Source organism: Pteropus medius, unplaced genomic scaffold (assembly GCF_902729225.1).
Source record: "Pteropus medius unplaced genomic scaffold, Ma_sr-lr_union100, whole genome shotgun sequence".
NCBI lineage: Eukaryota > Metazoa > Chordata > Mammalia > Chiroptera > Pteropodidae > Pteropus > Pteropus medius.
The window spans coordinates 553,873-569,627 of record NW_024352839.1 but is presented as its reverse complement, the minus strand read 5'-3'; the positions used below and the strand labels follow the sequence as shown (position 1 = coordinate 569,627).

At 49.1% G+C, this 15,755-nt stretch overlaps 3 protein-coding genes and 1 long non-coding RNA gene across 21 annotated transcripts in view; 1 reads left to right on the top strand and 3 right to left on the bottom strand.

Moving 5' to 3' along the window:
• Positions 1-3,214: 3,214 nt before the first annotated feature.
• LOC120592484 (uncharacterized) lies at positions 3,215-4,071 on the bottom strand. The gene is made up of 2 exons (XR_005650123.1): positions 3,976-4,071; positions 3,215-3,855 (listed from the first exon to the last, which is right to left on the bottom strand). It is a non-coding gene; the product is annotated as an uncharacterized LOC120592484 (long non-coding RNA).
• Positions 4,072-4,519: 448 nt separating this feature from the next.
• On the top strand, positions 4,520-5,576 carry SDHAF1 (succinate dehydrogenase complex assembly factor 1). Its single transcript, XM_039850209.1, has one exon. It carries the CDS (start codon positions 4,555-4,557, stop codon positions 4,909-4,911), a length of 357 nt encoding a protein of 118 aa, XP_039706143.1. The 5' UTR covers positions 4,520-4,554; the 3' UTR covers positions 4,912-5,576.
• A 418-nt stretch (positions 5,577-5,994) lies between these two features.
• Positions 5,995-15,179, bottom strand: SYNE4 (spectrin repeat containing nuclear envelope family member 4). 10 transcript variants are annotated; one of them, XM_039850189.1, is made up of 9 exons: positions 14,987-15,179; positions 14,765-14,894; positions 14,432-14,582; positions 13,789-13,932; positions 13,410-13,589; positions 13,066-13,314; positions 12,174-12,251; positions 11,550-11,608; positions 11,244-11,471 (listed from the first exon to the last, which is right to left on the bottom strand). In XM_039850189.1, exons 2-9 carry the CDS (start codon positions 14,890-14,892, stop codon positions 11,288-11,290), a joined length of 1,173 nt encoding a protein of 390 aa, XP_039706123.1. In that variant the 5' UTR covers positions 14,893-14,894; positions 14,987-15,179; the 3' UTR covers positions 11,244-11,287. The 10 variants fall into 10 exon arrangements, with proteins under 10 accessions (XP_039706128.1, XP_039706123.1, XP_039706125.1 ...); XM_039850194.1 differs by lacking the exons at positions 11,244-11,471; positions 11,550-11,608 and adding an exon at positions 5,995-7,464; XM_039850195.1 differs by lacking the exons at positions 11,244-11,471; positions 11,550-11,608 and adding an exon at positions 12,465-12,544 and having other exon boundaries at positions 12,160-12,251.
• A 146-nt stretch (positions 15,180-15,325) lies between these two features.
• ALKBH6 (alkB homolog 6, nucleotide demethylase) overlaps positions 15,326-15,755 on the bottom strand; it is a 4,810-nt gene continuing 4,380 nt past the window's right edge. For 7 of the 9 annotated variants that reach the window (XM_039850201.1, XM_039850202.1, XM_039850200.1 and 4 more), the window contains one exon: positions 15,326-15,755. In XM_039850201.1, coding sequence (XP_039706135.1) covers positions 15,423-15,755 — 333 coding nt within the window. In that variant the 3' untranslated portion in view covers positions 15,326-15,422. The other 2 variants (XM_039850207.1, XM_039850203.1) reach the window with 2 other exon arrangements.

Below are 15,755 nucleotides of genomic sequence, written 5' to 3'. Positions count from 1 at the left end.
AAAAGAGGGGACAAGGTGGACAGGACTCCTCCCTTTCAGGGCACAACCCAGGAGTGGTACATATCACTTCTGTTCACTTCTCATTGGCTGGAAGTTCATGGAAAGACTCCATCTGGCTGGCTATAAAGGAGACTGTAAGATGTATCTTTAGCTGGATGGCCATGTGCAGCTAAAAATTCTAACTCTAGGGAAGAAACAGAGAATGGACATTTGAAGACAACCATAGCCTCATTCTCAAACCACTTATATTTGTGGGGCAGTGGTAGTCTCCTACTGCTCCAGGTTTATAGTGAACAGTTTAGTGGGAAGACAGAACTTCTCCCTCAGTAGTTCCAGTAGAAGTCCAGGGATGGCTCTGATTGTCTCAGTGTAGGTCATCTTCTCATCCCTAAACTGATCACAGAGACTAGGGAATGTGGTACTCTGATTTGTCTCTGATTGGTCAGGCCTGGCCAATCACCTAGGAAAACCCATAGACTGAAAGTAGGGCTAGTTCCCCAAGAAACTGGGAGGCTGTTACCAGAAAACCATTAGTGGATCCTGGGCAGGCAAAGTGTTTTCTTCAAGGTTTTGCAGCTCCTTGAGTCCACTGGGAAGTAAAGAAAGACCCTCGATGGTTGACATAGTCGTTTTGGAGATTAAGGGCTGCTGGATAAGAAAAAACATGGATGTTTAAACCCTAGGGCAATCTGGGAATGAAGAGATACCCACACCAGGAGGAACAAAGGATAACAGCAGATACATCTGCCATGGCGTATCTACTCCACACCAATGCTGACAATGCTGGCCACACATCAGAACCTTCAGAGAGCTCTTAGGGCTTTTCACATACCAATGAAAAGCAGAGGGATTGTCCTAAATTAAGAGAGCCTAAAAAGCCACAGCAGTCAAATGCGGTGCACCAAAGCTTGAATTGGATCCTGATTTGAAACAGATAGATATTTGGAGGACAATTGGAGAAACTTATCAAACTTTTTTTATTTTTGCCCACCTAGTAGAGAAAAATATCTCAAGGATTTTTAATTTGTTTTTGTCTTATTAGGTAGTCGAGCATCTTTTCAAATGCCTAAGAAACATTCTTATTTCCTTTTCTATTAACTTTCTGAATAGCTTTTGTCCATTTTTTTAAAATCGGGTTGTTGGACTCTTTCATTTCTAGGAATTCTTTATATATTATGGAAATTAGTCCTTTGTGATATGTGTTATACATATGCTTTGTTGTTTTTGTTTGTTCAGAATGGTTTTTTGGATCTGATTTTGAGTCTGTCTCTGCAGGTTGGGGAAGCACTGGTCCTGCCAGGATGCCAGGATGAGTGGCTAAGGCCTCCAGTGCTGGCCCGTTTCCTGCACACAGGGCACAGGCTGCATCCTAAATGGGGGTGTACAGTGATGTGAGGCTACCCTGTGTCACTTAGTGCCTATCGGCCTCTTCACCACCTTTGATGGCTTCAGTAGGCTTGCACAAATGCCTGTTATGCCCTATGCCTATGAGCTAGCCACATTGGTGGGTTCCAGGCCCCAAGAGCTTGACTTCCCACCCTATCCTGGCTGTACTGCGCCCCAACCATTGGTGATCCTTGGCTTCAGGGATGGCTGTGCAGCTGTGGGAGCCAATCAGAAACTATGAGTAAGGGACTTCCTCAATTCCAGCCAAAACCCTTGTGTAACCCGACACTGATCCTTAGGGCCTAGTGATCCCTCACTGACATTCCATAGCCTTTTAGCATAGAACTGTTCTCCCATGATCCTCTGACCTCACATTGATCTCCATTGGCTCAATGTCCTTGCCCTGATCTCCCATAACCATCTAGGTCCCACACAAACTTCACCCTAGACTTCTCAGGACCCACTGACCTTACCTTTTCCCAAGACCTGATGAACTCCTAGGAACTACTGAGTGATCAAAACCGTAATAGAGGACGCATGGGCCAGAGCGATCAGGGCTGGGATGAGGGAAGCACAGGCAGGCTGTGGGAGCCCAGAGGAGGTTCCCCTAGTTCAGTGAAGGCTTTTTGAAGAGGGTGACAAATGAGCTGACCTGGGAAAGAGAACAGGGAGGAGCATTGCAGAAGGCGGCCAGTAAAAGAGAAGGACTATATTTGGGGACTGTGGCAAAAATCAGTAAGTATAAAATAGCCCATTAAATGTCCATGGACTTAGGGCCAAGGAAGCTGTTGGTGACTTAAATCATAAGATCCAGGAAGCAGGGGAGCAGCACCTGGATTGCAAGGTTGAGGAGTGAGACTTAAGAAGAGACAGCCGGCATAGACATCACCCTTGACAAGTTGTCCATGCAGAAAGAGGAGAATAGAGATCAGCCAGGAAAAGGTGAGGGTACCTTAGAACTGATTTCCTATTATTATGATTTTGAGATGGGAGAAACTCGGCGATGTTTAAGCCAGACAAGGGGAGGTTGGAAATCCAGCAGAGATTGATACCACAGAGTGGAGAATACCTGGTTCCCCAAGGAACATGGAAGCCAGAGAACAGCAGGAGAATTGAAATCTGGGCGGACAAAATGGATGATATTTATAAGTAAGAGAAAACAAACCTGAAATCTCATGCTGACAGAATCTAGCTGTGAGTTTGAGGCTAATTGTGGGAGTGGATGAGCCAGCAAGAGAATAGCTGGAGTATCTGCCACAACGTGGCAGGTAAGCTTAGCCAGAGTTTTTGAGGTCAAGAGACCCTTGGCTGTGTCTTTTAAACACCTCATGTAATCTTGGACAAGTGACTCGACCTCTCTCTCTGTGCCTCAGTTTGCTCATCCCCAAAAAATGGTAATAAGAATAGCACCCACCATAAAGGGGAGCTGTGAGGATACACATAAAGTGCTTGGCATATACCTAAGTGCTCAGTAAGTCTAAGCTATGATTGCTCTTGCTGCCACTTTTATATTATTATTAGAGAACCAGTATATATTAGCAGAGTAGTTAAGAACACAGGTTATGAAATCGGACCCCCTGGGCTCAAAATCCGGTTCTGCTGCTTACCAGCCATGTGAACCTGGGCAAGCTATGTTATTTCTCTGGGCCTGTTTCATTATAAGAAAGAGGCAAGAGGCATGTAGTATATAGTATATACTACTGCAGACCTATCTTGTCAGAATAAATCCTTGTGAGGATTTACTATAATTTAAAATAAATGCTTAATAAACTTTTAAATATTCACTATTTTTTAAGAAATGTACTACATAAATTAGGTGACAATATACTAAAATATCAGTTGTGTCATAATATATTTCATATTACTAGACTGTCATACATTATCTTATAAAAGAAATGTTAAAATACGAAGGTACTTGGAATAGTTCCAGCCACAGAGCAGCTATCAGTAAACAGTTATTAGATTATGAAGACACAAGTGAAAGAAATGTGACAGGTTCGAGACGCTTTTTTCTTTTTCTCTAAAGCTCCCTATTAGGAAAAATGTTTATTATGGAAAATTTCAAGCAGCACAAAAGAATAGCGTTATTAAACTCCATTACAGTTACAAATATTTTGCCATTCTTGCTTTCACCTTTTCCTCCCACTTTTTGTTTTGATCGTGCTGAAGGATTTTAAAACAAATCCCACACCTTATTCCTCTAGCGAAGACCTGGATATGTATTTTTGATACAGGCACCCGGCAGAATGCAGTGGTTTGTGAGGACCCGCTCGACTGCGATTCCAGCCCCAATCCCCGCCCCTAACGCGCCTCCTCTCTCAGCAGAGGACTCCAAGCGCCGCACGCATCCGGTGGTTGGTTGCACGGTGTGCGGAGGGATCCAGGATTACCACTCGAGGTTCCCCACGCCTCTGAGTGTTTGTGGAGTAAGAGGGCCTTCCACGCGCTACGAGGACGCCTCCTGGCAGCCTGCGGGGGATGCAAAGGAGTTACGTCCGACGACCAAATACTCCTAGGAGGTGCTGGACTTGGGGCTTCAATAGCTGGTAAGGACCTTCCCTCTTCTCCCCCGGGACCCGCGGGACTCACGTCGACAGATGGCGCAGCCACGCCAACCCCTTGCGCCACAGAAGCAGAAGCCTCTTTCTGCTTCTCTTCCCACAGAACAGCTTGTCCTGCCCGCCGTGACCCAACATTTCACCGCGTGACCCCATCCCTCTGCATGTCCCCAGGGCTGGAACCCCCGATGCACACCCGCACTGAGGGTTCGAAAGCACGGAGCTTCGGCGAGCAAGAGCCCAACATCCTAGCTGCCTCCTCTCTCAGGACCCAAGAGTTAAGTCAGAACCCCCTGTCCCCATCCGACCCCAAACCTAAGAGTCCGAGCGCCTAGCCTCCTCTCCCACCTCCCCCTCGGGGTTCCCAAAACTGCCGTCCCCTCAAGGACATAGATTCCCTTTGGGGCTGGCGGGAGAGCCAGCAGCTCCACCCCTTACTCTCAACGTTGTAACGTAACCGCAGCGACAGCCAATGGGGTGCTGCTGTTCCGGATAACAGGAGGCGGGAGTGCGAAGGTTTTGGATCGCGGAGCGGAAGTACTAGTTGCCTTGCACTCTGTTTTCTCTCAACGCTGCTGCTCCAGTGTTCTGGGCCATTCCCAGCTCTACCATGAGTCGACACAGCCGGCTGCAGAGGCAAGTTCTGAGCCTGTACCGCGAGCTGCTGCGCGCCGGGCGCGGAAAGCCGGGCGCCGAGGCGCGGGTGCGGGCCGAGTTCCGGCAGCACGCCTGCCTGCCGCGCTCTGACGTACTGCGCATCGAGTACCTGTACCGCCGCGGGCGGCGCCAGCTCCAACTACTGCGCTCGGGTCACGCCACGGCCATGGGCGCCTTCGTGCGCCGGCAGGGCCCGATCCAAGAACCTATCGGCACAGAGACCCCGAAGATACCGCCTAAGGATGGTGACGGTCTGAAGAGCCCGCTCGACGGCATGGGGTCACCGGACACCCCGCCCGATGGACGGTGACAGAAGAGCTCACCCAATAACACGGGAACCGAGGGACCGGTCCGACTGCGTGGAGGGCACCAGGGAACCTGCCCGAAGGAAGGTGAGAGGTCTTGAGAGACTTGCTCGACGGATTGGGGGAATCGGAGAGCCCTCCTGGCGACATGGGGTCCAAAGACCACCATGATGTATAGCGAGAGATGCCCGACCTTGCCCGACCCATGATAACTTGTCGCCCTACCCCATGAGGGCTTGAGGCGGCCTGGGTCGCCAGCTGGCAGGACTGTGTCAAGCTGAGTGTTACTTAGTCGAAGGCATGGAGAGCCAGGACGCCCCCGCCTTGGGCAGAAGGAGACTGATAAATCTTTCTCTTGACCGCTGGCTCCTGAACTCCACTCTCTGTATTTAACTCTTAGAGGGGCAGACTTTTTGCTGAGGAATTTGAAAAGCTACCCTGATGGATGATGAGAAGCCCCGAGTCCCCCTTTGGAAAACTTTCCTCCCATTAATTGCAACACACTAGGAGCGGTGAGGAAGGGGCAAGGGGTCTTTCATCCCAGCTGATCACTTAAAGACCCCTCAAGACCTCTACACCTACTGGTTCTGACAGAGAACCCTGACTCCTGCCACCTTCCACCCTCAGGACTGTTGAACAAAGGGAATAAAGTTGAGGATGTGTTAACTTCGCTGTTGGTCTTAAAGATTTTGTTTGGGATTTTTGAAGAGGCCCACACACACCAAGAAGTGACCCTGGGAGGGATGGATGTGGGGAGCTGTCTCTTCCCTTCTGGAGCCCTCTAGATTGGCAGATTGGTTGAAGCAGTATAGGTTTCTCTTCTGGGCAGATCATGGGACCCACCCTGGTTTGACCCATTCCGCCCCCCACCCCCCAAAAAAAACCCAGTCGTACAACACAGAATATAGTCAATAATATTGCAATAACTATGTATAGTGCCAAATGGCACTAATCGGGGGGATCACAGTTATACAGATGTCTAACCACTGTGCTGTACACCTGAAACTGATCTAAAATAATATTGAATACTCTAATCGAAAAATAAATTTTTAAATAAATATTTTCAATATTTCCTTACCATAAATATTTTCAAAAAATTTAAGGCAGCCCAAGTTTTAATTATAGCATTCCCAATTGAAAATCGTTTATATCATAACTCATATTGCATATCAAAATTGTAATTATTAAAAAAAGAAACCACAGTTGACTCCTTAATGGAGAGTAGTGAGGCAGAAGAGGAAATGGTGGAGCTGAGGCCTGGCTAGTAATCCCTGAGGCAGTAGTAGGGACCTCAGACCTGGCTGAGGAGTCCGGCCTCAGCGACAAGCTGGGATTTTTGTCAGCAAGGGCAGGGGTGGGGGAGGAAAGATAAACCCATAAGCCACAGACAGACCCTCTCCCATGTCTCAGTATGGGCCTGCTGTAGACATTCTCTGGGGCACTGCATTTTGCAAATAAGCCGTGTTTGCATCCGGGTCAGTTAAATAAGTGGAAAGCAGATGAATTCTTAGCAGATGGAGTTGAGGGGAGGAGAAGAAGGAGGAGGACCTTAGGAAAGGAGCCCAGATCTTGGACCAAAGGGAGGATGGACAGAAGAAACAGTCTCTGCCCTAATCCCAGTGGGGGAGGCAGGTACCCAAATAGTTATAAAGTAGGGCTGAAATTTAAAGAATTATAAGAATTTTACCGAAGGATAGGCTTCTAAGCAGGAGGATCAGTATGGGCAGAGGCCTAGAGAAGGTAAAGGGGAGAAATACAGGGTCCCAGCAGGGGTCTGGGGTGCCCCCCGCGCACAGGCTGTGCAGCTGATAGTTTAGCTTTTTCTCCAATTAGTTTTCTGGTCGCTCAGGACCTTCTTCACCTTGTTCATCTCTCTCAGCCTCAAGTTTTTTCATCAGGGTGATACTGTTAATTCTGCCCTGGCTCCATCTTGGAGTAAAAGATAAAGTCTTTAAAGTGGTTCATAGGTCCTCTCCATTCAGCCCCATGTCTTCTTTGAGCCCTAACAAGCTCCAGGATGGGAGCTTCTGGCCATACTGCAGGTAGTGAAAGAGTTCCCACTGGGGCTGGGCTCTTGGATCAGGAAAGGAGACATTCACCTGGGGATTACAGATGAATGGAGTTTGCCTGATAGGATGAGAGAGGGGAATACCTGATTTGAGGGAGGAGTTGTAGGTGAGTGTTGATTAAGAGCTTGGACCCCGGAATTGGAGTGCCTGGCTTTGAATCCCAGCTCCACCACTTACTGATGATGTGATCGTGGGCAAGTCATTTAACCTCTGTGCCTCAACGCCCTTGTCTGTGAAGTGGCCATCATAATAGTGCCTCCCTCATGTAGCTGTTATGATGTTCCAGTGAATTAAGTACATGTTGTGGCAACAGATGATGTCCCAACCTCAGGACCCTCTTGCCTACTTGAGTTCACTTGCAGCTGCAGAAGAGGGTTCCCAGGAAGCTCCCAGCTTCCTGCCCTGAGCCCCAGCATCTCTGCTTCCTTGCTTGAGGGCTTTCGTGGAGTTATGGGAGGTGAGTTAATGCCCTCAGGGGCAATCTTCAGCCTAGGGGAGACAGCAGTCACTGGATGAGTGCCCCAGCCTGCATGTTGTCTGGTGAGGAGGTTGCAGCATGTGTTCTACAAGATTCCTCAGAGGCCCACAGTGGCTACCACTCCATGAGCACCTTTTTTGACTCCTCCGCCCTGTGTCCCTCTCCCCGCTCCCTAACTCCTACCTTCTGGGATCAGGAGAAAAAGTCCCAAATAAAGCACCTCACCCAAGTCCTTGACTCCAAGTGAAGCCCATGGTTGGTACTCTCTTTCTGCCGCTGTGTTTTTCACTCTGCTAAGGCACAGCGTCGGCACTTCTCAACCCCCTGACCCAGTCTGTTGAACGAGAATCTCCTGATCTAAGAAAATTGCTGTAAAGGACTTCATACAGAAATCTTAAAAATTAATATTGCTAAAAGGTGTATCACCTGTTTCTGCTGTTTCAATGTGACTACTTGAAAATTTGGAGTAATTTGGAATATGGATCGTGGGTCAATAATAGAACTGAATTGAGTTGTTAAATTTCCTGATTCTGATAACTGTACTCTAGTTGTGTAGGAGAAAGCCCTCGTTCTTAAGAACTACAGACTGAAGGATTTGGGAGTAAAGAGTGTCATGTCTACAACTTACTCTCAAATGGTTCCAAATATATGCACGTATATAAATATATTAGCGTGTGAATGGTGAAGTACATGGGGCAGAATGTCAACAACTGGTGAATCTGGGTGCAAATGGGAGTTTGTTTTACTAGTCTTAAAATTTTTCAGCAATTTAAAACAAAACGAAAAGTTACAAAAAACAAAAAAGTGGTGCTGTCAGCGTCTCATTGGTCATTTATCTTTGGGCACCAGAGATCTTCACACAACACACTTTTTACAAGAAATCTGAGAGAAGTAAAAGCTGTATTTTATAAGACTTTATAAATCTCTTATGCAGCTTCTTCATAGATTTAGCAATCAATTAAAATTAAAAGTTCTGTATTTTTGACCTTTGAAAAAATAGCATCTGGTCTCCCTTGCAGATTCTAATCTTCACCCTATTGGGAATGACAGGTTACAAGAATACGTTCTTATCTTGGGTCACAAACTCAGCTGTCCCAAGGGTCAAGCCTGTGACCAGGTACCTGAGGTGGTTCACTGGGGCCTTCAGGAACTCCAGTACCCAGTGAGAAGCACCAGTCACACCAGCAGGTTCCTGCCATTCCTGCTCAATACCCTCTCAAACAGCAACACCCTGGGTGTGAATGATGTGAAGAAATGACTGGGATTTTCTTTAAAGTATCATGACTAGATTCTAAAACAGAATCCTGACCTGGAGATGCTCCCTGAATGGTTAGTGAGTTAAAAGATATGATGTCTAGAATTGTCTTCAAAGGAATCTAGGGAGAATGGAGTAGGCACCTGGGATTGGCCCTGAGTTGGTAATTGGAGTCCAAGAGGACTTGTAATGCTACTCCTTCTTTTGTATAAGTTCAAAAAGTACAAGATGAAAGTTAAAAAAACAAAACAAACTCTGACAGCGCCCATCTCACTCAGACGAGAAGTCCTCACTTGTGGTCCACAAGACTTCACCTGGTCTGGCCCCATCACCTCTCTAACCTCACCTCCCGCCACTCTTCCCCTCCACCACTCAAGCCCCACTACCTGGCCTTCCCACGTGCCAGGCACACTCCTACCTTAGAGCCTTTGCCCTTGCTCTTTGCTCTACCTGGAATGCTCTTCCTCCAGGTCTGTACTGTCCAATATGGTAGCTGAGAGCTACCTTTAATTTGAACATGTGAAATGTGATTAGTGTGACAGGAATTTTTTTTATTTTATATATTTTAAGTAATTTAAGTTTTAAAATTGAAGTAGTGTAAAATAGTCCATTAAACATAACTTACTGTTTGGGTAGGACTACATTTTATCTGTTGAAAATTGAGTGTCTGAATTGAGATGTGCTATAAAATGTGAAATACACACTTTAAAAACATACTGTTTCAAAAACATAGTAAGAAAAAAGGATTGTAAATGCCTCATTATGTCTTTTTATATTGATTACATGTTGAAGTGATAATATTTTATATATACTGGATTAAACAGGGTATAAATGAAATTATTAAAATTAATTTTGCCTGTTTCTACTATTTGACTGCTAGAAAATTTAAAATTATATTTGTGCCTCATATTATATTTCTATTGGACAGTACTATAGGACTCTGTGTGACTTGTTTCTTCACTACAATTTGCTATAATGACATAATTATAACAATTGCCTCCTTGATGCCTTCCTCAATCACCCTAGTTAAATTGTACCCCCCTTTCCCTTTGCCCACTTTAGTTTTCTTCTTAGCACTTATCACCATCTTTTATTATATATTTCACCTATTGCTTTTATTTATAGTTGATCTCCCCTACGAGAATGTCAGCCCCACAAGGATAAGAATTTTAGTCAGTCTTATTTACTGTTATTGCCCTGTCTTTGACCAGGACCTAACTCATAGCAGACACTCAGTCAATATTAAGTGAATGAATGAATGACAGGTTTGCTCTGTTACCTGGTCAGTGGGGTCAATATTGCCAACACCCCACCCACTGTTTGTGGTAACCCCAGGGAAACTATGCACCTCCATGATTGGGGACAGAAACTTGGCCTGGCATTTGAAACAGGACAGACCCAGGTTTGCATCCTGACTTGTCCGTGAACCTGGAGAGTCTCAGGATCTGCTGCTTTCCTGCCCCCTCTCTCAGTGTCCATCTTTCACCTCACTTTGGGTAGCAACTTCCTCATTTTCTTAGGAGACCCACATCTCCCCTGATTTGCAGCCCCCAGTGAAATATGTGACACTAGCCAAGGGAGCCAGCTTTGGGACTTTGGTTGGAGCTGTAAGAGAAGAGCCCACCATGTAGAATATTTGAACAGAGCATCTGCATGGATGTAAGTCAGGGGCTGTAGCAGATGCTGTCAGCAGCTTGCTCACATCGCCTGCACCCTTTCTGTGCATACCTTTAGCTTCCTATGGCAAGCACCTGTGCTTCTTTGCCTGCAAGGACTTTATAGACAAGAGAGGCTGGAAGTTCTAGGGAGTTGAGAACTTCAGGAACCAGTGAGAGATGGGAGCTGGTACATAAATGCCAATTTCTTTGACTTTTGTGTTTCACACAGTCTCCTACAGGTCCCTAGTGGGATGGCACCTCAGGTGCCCAGAGCAGCAACCAGCTCATCAACTCCCTTCCCTGCCTCACTTCCCCACTCTATCAATCTACCTAGGATCACCCCCTAAATAAATTACTTTTGCTTGAATTTTTGTTTCAGGGTGTGATGGACTGATTCAGTTCTATGTTCTGTGCTCAAGGCAAAGGGTTCTGTGGAGGGAGCTGTCCAGACATATCAGGGCTGTATCATAGATTCTGAATACTCAGGCACCCAATATCCTCACACATCCTGCTACAGACTGAATGTTTGTGTCCCCCTAAATTTCATATGTTGAAATCCTAATCCCCTATATGATGGTACTAGGAGATGGGGCCTTTGGAAGGTGATTAGGTCATAAGGGTGGAGCCCCCTCACGTAAATGATCAGTGCCCTTAATCTCTTTTGAGAACCCAGAGAGCTCCCTGCCTTTTCCGCCATGTGATGATGCAGCAAAAAGATAGCAATCTATGAACCAGGAAGTAGCCCTCACCAGACACTGAATCTATAGGCACCTTGATCTTGGACTTGTTAGCCTGAAGAACTGTGAGAAATAAATTTCTACCATTTATAAGCCATCTAGTCTATTTTGTTGTAGCTATCCAAATGGGCTAAGACATATCCTTTGACAGTGACCATTTATTGTATATGTCTGGGCTGTATATTCAGATTGGGGGGGGACCATTGACATAGCTGAGCACCAGGTAAGGTGTCCTGGCCAGGCGGGTGGGAGAGCAGCAGGGACCTCCTGACTGGGTCAAGAGCAATGTGACCCACACCAGGAGAAGGAGGAGGAGAAGGAGAAGAAGGAAGAAGCTCAGGGGCCACCTGGATACAGGAGCTGCGGCTCTGTGAAGGGAAATGCAGTGTTAAATATACAATGGGCTGCCGCCATGAGCCCCCATACCCATCTGCCAGGCAGCTCACCCAGAATTAACCTCCAGCATCACATCCTGGAAACTGGAAGATGCTTGTCTCTTCTTGTCCTAAGGACAGATAGCCAACAGCATAATGGATGGAAGTGACACTTAGTGTGGACTTTCCCTTACTACTATAGACCTACAGGGCTGGGCTTATTTCTCCTTCTTTCCTGGCACCTCCTCGATCCCTAAGACCCCTAATGGGCTTGGATATCTACAAGTGTAGTAAATGTCTATCTGTGCCTGTCCTCCAGCTGATCCCCCTTTTCCTGGTAGCAGTGGCTCGATTTGGTGGGGTGGTGTTCACACTTCCCCACTCTCCTGACCCCACACCTCTACTATCATTGGGTATGTGACCTAGATCTGGCCAATCAGAGCCCTCCATCAGTCTGGCCACTGTGATTGGTGTAGGAGGACCCAAGCTGGGCAAGTGGAGTCAGTCTTGGGACTTTGCTGCTAGTTGGTCTGTAGCACTCTCCTGGAGTGAGTAAACCAGTGGAAAGTGAGTGTGTAGCTACTGGAGCAGCAAGTTTGTTGAGAAGGAAGCCACCTTGAGGAAGCAGAGTCAGGAGAGGGAAGGATCGAGCCCCTGAGATTCCCAAGTGATACACCTGGCTAAGGACCAGCTCACCTGAGACTTCCGGAGCAGGGAGTGTCTTCCGTGACCTGCTAAGTGTTTCCGGTGGCTGAGACCCGACATCAGTATGTCCTGTGGGGAGAGAGAGATGTGGGGTCCTGGAGAACCAGTGACAAAGAGATACAAGGTTGGGAAGGGGTCAAAATGGGGGGTGTCACAGAGGAATTCTGAGGAAAGAGAAAGACCTTGGGAAGAGAGGAAGAAAGGGGCAGAGCCAAAGGAACCAAGACAGGAGAGACATTATTCATTCATTCATTCGACAAATATTTAATGAGTGTCTATTACATGCCAGGCACTACTCCAGGAGCTAGGGACACAGTGGCAACGGAAACAGGCAAAGTCCTGGCATCCATGGAGCTTTTATGCTAGCAGGAGAGAGACCATAAATTAATAAATATATAATGTCAAGATGTGGTAAGTGCCATTAAGAAATAAAGTAAAAGGATAAGGAGTGATGGTGTTTGGAGGCCACAGCAGGCCTCTGTGAAGAAGTGACATTTGAGGTGAGAATGGAATGAAGCGAAGAGGCGAGCTGGGCCTTTGAGATGGGAGTGAATTTGGAATGCCTGAAGAAAAGCCAGGAGGCTAATGTGGTTGTAGGGGGATGAGCAAGGGGGAGAGTGAGAGGAAATGAGGAAATGTAGATATAGATGGACAAGAGAGAGAGAAAGAGTGAGATGGAGGAAGATACAGAGACCAAAAGAGACAAGGGAAGGAGGGAGGAAAACACTGTGACGACACCAAGAGAGAAAGACACTGAGAGACAGACAGACAGACAGAAAGAGAATGAGCCACCAAACCTCCTTGAAAGGGAAGGACCCTGCTGGGAGGTGTGTAGAGGTGTCCTGTGGGTGCCTGGGTGGAAGCGTCCCATACCAGCTCTTACCTCAAGGCCTTGTCCCCTACTCTGGGGGCCCCTGTGGCCACACAGCTCACAGGAATCCCCTGGTGTCCAGGCTGTCTTTTGCCCCAAGGGCCCAAGGCCCCCAACGTCCCCTGCTGGGTCCCACTCCAATTCTGCAAGAGTGGCGAGACTACTGGGTGCCCAGGGGCTACAGAGCCCACCAGGTCCTGGCCAGTCCGAGTCCCCTTCAACCTCCAAATCCTGGTCCAGTGAGTTGGTCTCCTCAAACACCTGGACAAAAGATAGAGGTCAGAGGTCATGGGGGTTGTAAAATTGGCAACAGAGCTGAGGACGGCCAGGGTGGGCCATACAAGGCTGTAGCTGACCAGCTGGGCCTGCAGCCGCCGCAGCCGCCGGAAGATGCTCTCTCGGTGGGCTCCGAGGGCCCTCAGGACCTGCTGCAGGGACATCCAGGCCTGAGGCTCACTCCGCTGCGCCAGCCCCTCACCGAATGCCAGCAGTGCATCTATACGCTCAGCTGCTCCACGCAGGTCTGCCTGTAGAGCCTGGGGACACATGGTTGGACACCACTCCACTCCCATACACACACCAGAGGCACCAGAGACCTGGGACCTAGAGTTACATGCCCCCCTTTCCTACCCAGACACCTAGAACGTGGAATAAACCCACTTCCCACCCCAGAAAGGTGGCACCCACTCCTGAGATCTTGCCCACCCTCCCACACCTTGGCCTCCCATTGCCCACCTGCAGGTGGACCATCCTGCTCTGGGCTGATGTCCAGGGCCCTGGGCCTCGTTCTAGGTGCTGCAACCGGAGACCCAGGCCCAGCAGGCAAAGGTGCAGACTGTCCTGCTCAGCCTCCAATACCTCCCAGCCAGACGCGGGGGTCTGGGGAAAACAGGGGCTGAGTCAGTGCCCACTGGCCAACCAAGGCCTTGTCCCCACTGCCTTTGCCTCCCCTCTTCCACAGACTCCTGCCTTTTGGATGCTTCTCTGCAGCAGAATCCATCTCTGGGTCTGCACCAGGGCTGCTCCCACCTGGAGTCCTTCCCAGTGGAGCAAGGCCTGCTGACCTCTGTTTCAGTCTCCAGGTTTTCAAGGCTCTTAGAAACTTGGACATACGGGGCCTGGGGGTCTGGACAGGCTGGGAGTGTGATGGAGCTGAATACCCCCACAAGGAATGGGGCTGCACCAGGGCCAATGACAAAATAATTCTCTCTCAGTGTGAAACACTTCTATAGTGATTGGTAAAGAATCATTTTCAAATGTCTCTCCCTCCACAGGTGCCCAAAACTTATCCAGAGTCATTACCTCATCCTCAGTGTGGAGGCCAGATTCTGGGGGACAGAGAAGGCTTGCACAAGGGGCCTGGGTGACCTCAGCTCACCTCACAGTATTTGCCCCCAGCTGGGTCTTCAGGGAAAGAGGGCATTGGCAGTTTGGGGCACCCAGCAGTAGGCTCAGTGTCCTTCAGCCCACCCGGAAAGTGCTCAGGAGGATTCCAGGAGTCCTGCCCCAGTTTCTGGTCCCATTCCAGCCTGGTAGGGAAGGGGCATTGACAGGTCCTTGGGTGAGCCTAGATGCCCATTACCCACCCTACCCTACCCATCTCGAGCTCCCTCTCCCCAGGTGATCATAGTCACAATACCCTACCCTCAAAGCACCCCTGCTACTGCCCCTACTCTTTTAGGACCCAACTTTCAAAAGCCCCAGCCCTTACCTGATTCTTTCCTCTCCAGAAGTGAGGCAGATGGTGCATCCAGCAATGTCCACCTCCCTTGGGGCTCCGGGGGGGTGGTTGACGGGCTCTGAAAGGGGTCTAGGGTCCAGGGGTGGGGGCAGGGCCATAGCTGGGTGTCCGGAGAAAGAGAGTCAGTGAGGATCCCCAGTAAGAGCCTTTCTAGCCAGTAGTGTCCCCCCACATCTCCGCAGCAGGGCTCAACCAGGCCTGAGGCAGCCGGAGGCTCAGGGGCAGGCTCAGCTCCACCTCCTTCCAAGTGAAACCTGGACCCAGGTAATTCGATGCTGGCTCAGGTGACAGCCGCGCCACTTAACTCCTTCCTCCCTAGCAGACCAGCTGAACTTCCCCAGCTCACCCCATCCTACCCAAGGATGTTACAGATATAACCCTGTCCCCTCAAGAGTCTTGGATTCTGCCTGGGTCAGTGACCCATACGTCTGACCCCCAGGACCACACTATCTATCTAAAGTCCCAGACACAGCGCCCCTCAGGAACACAAGCATCTGGCCTCCCACCTCCAAAAATCCAAAACCAAAGAAAGACTTTTGTTGGTTTATTTGAAACGGGGCCTTTTCCTGTGGTTCCCACGGTTATTGGGAAAATAAATAACCCGGGGAACAGACTCTGCCCCATGGTTTCAAGATTGCAGGGTCGCAGCTGTCCAGAGGAGGCAAGAGCCTGGGAAGCCCAGCGGGTCCCGGGGGCCAGGTTTCACTTGCTGAGCAGAAGACCAGCGCGCAGGACGCGGGGCACCCGACGGATGGTCAGCGAGACGCGGGTGCCGCGGACCAGGCGGGCTCCGGGTCGCGCCGAGGGGCAGGCGGCTGCGTTGAGCGGCAGGGAGGCGGTGTCCAGCGGGTCTACGCGGGCGGCTGCGATGCCGTGGAGCAGGCGCGTGTAGGCGGTGCCACGGAGCACCAGCAGGCTGCGCGGTTCCAGCAGCAGCGAGGTGGCCGGCCCGGGCGGGGGC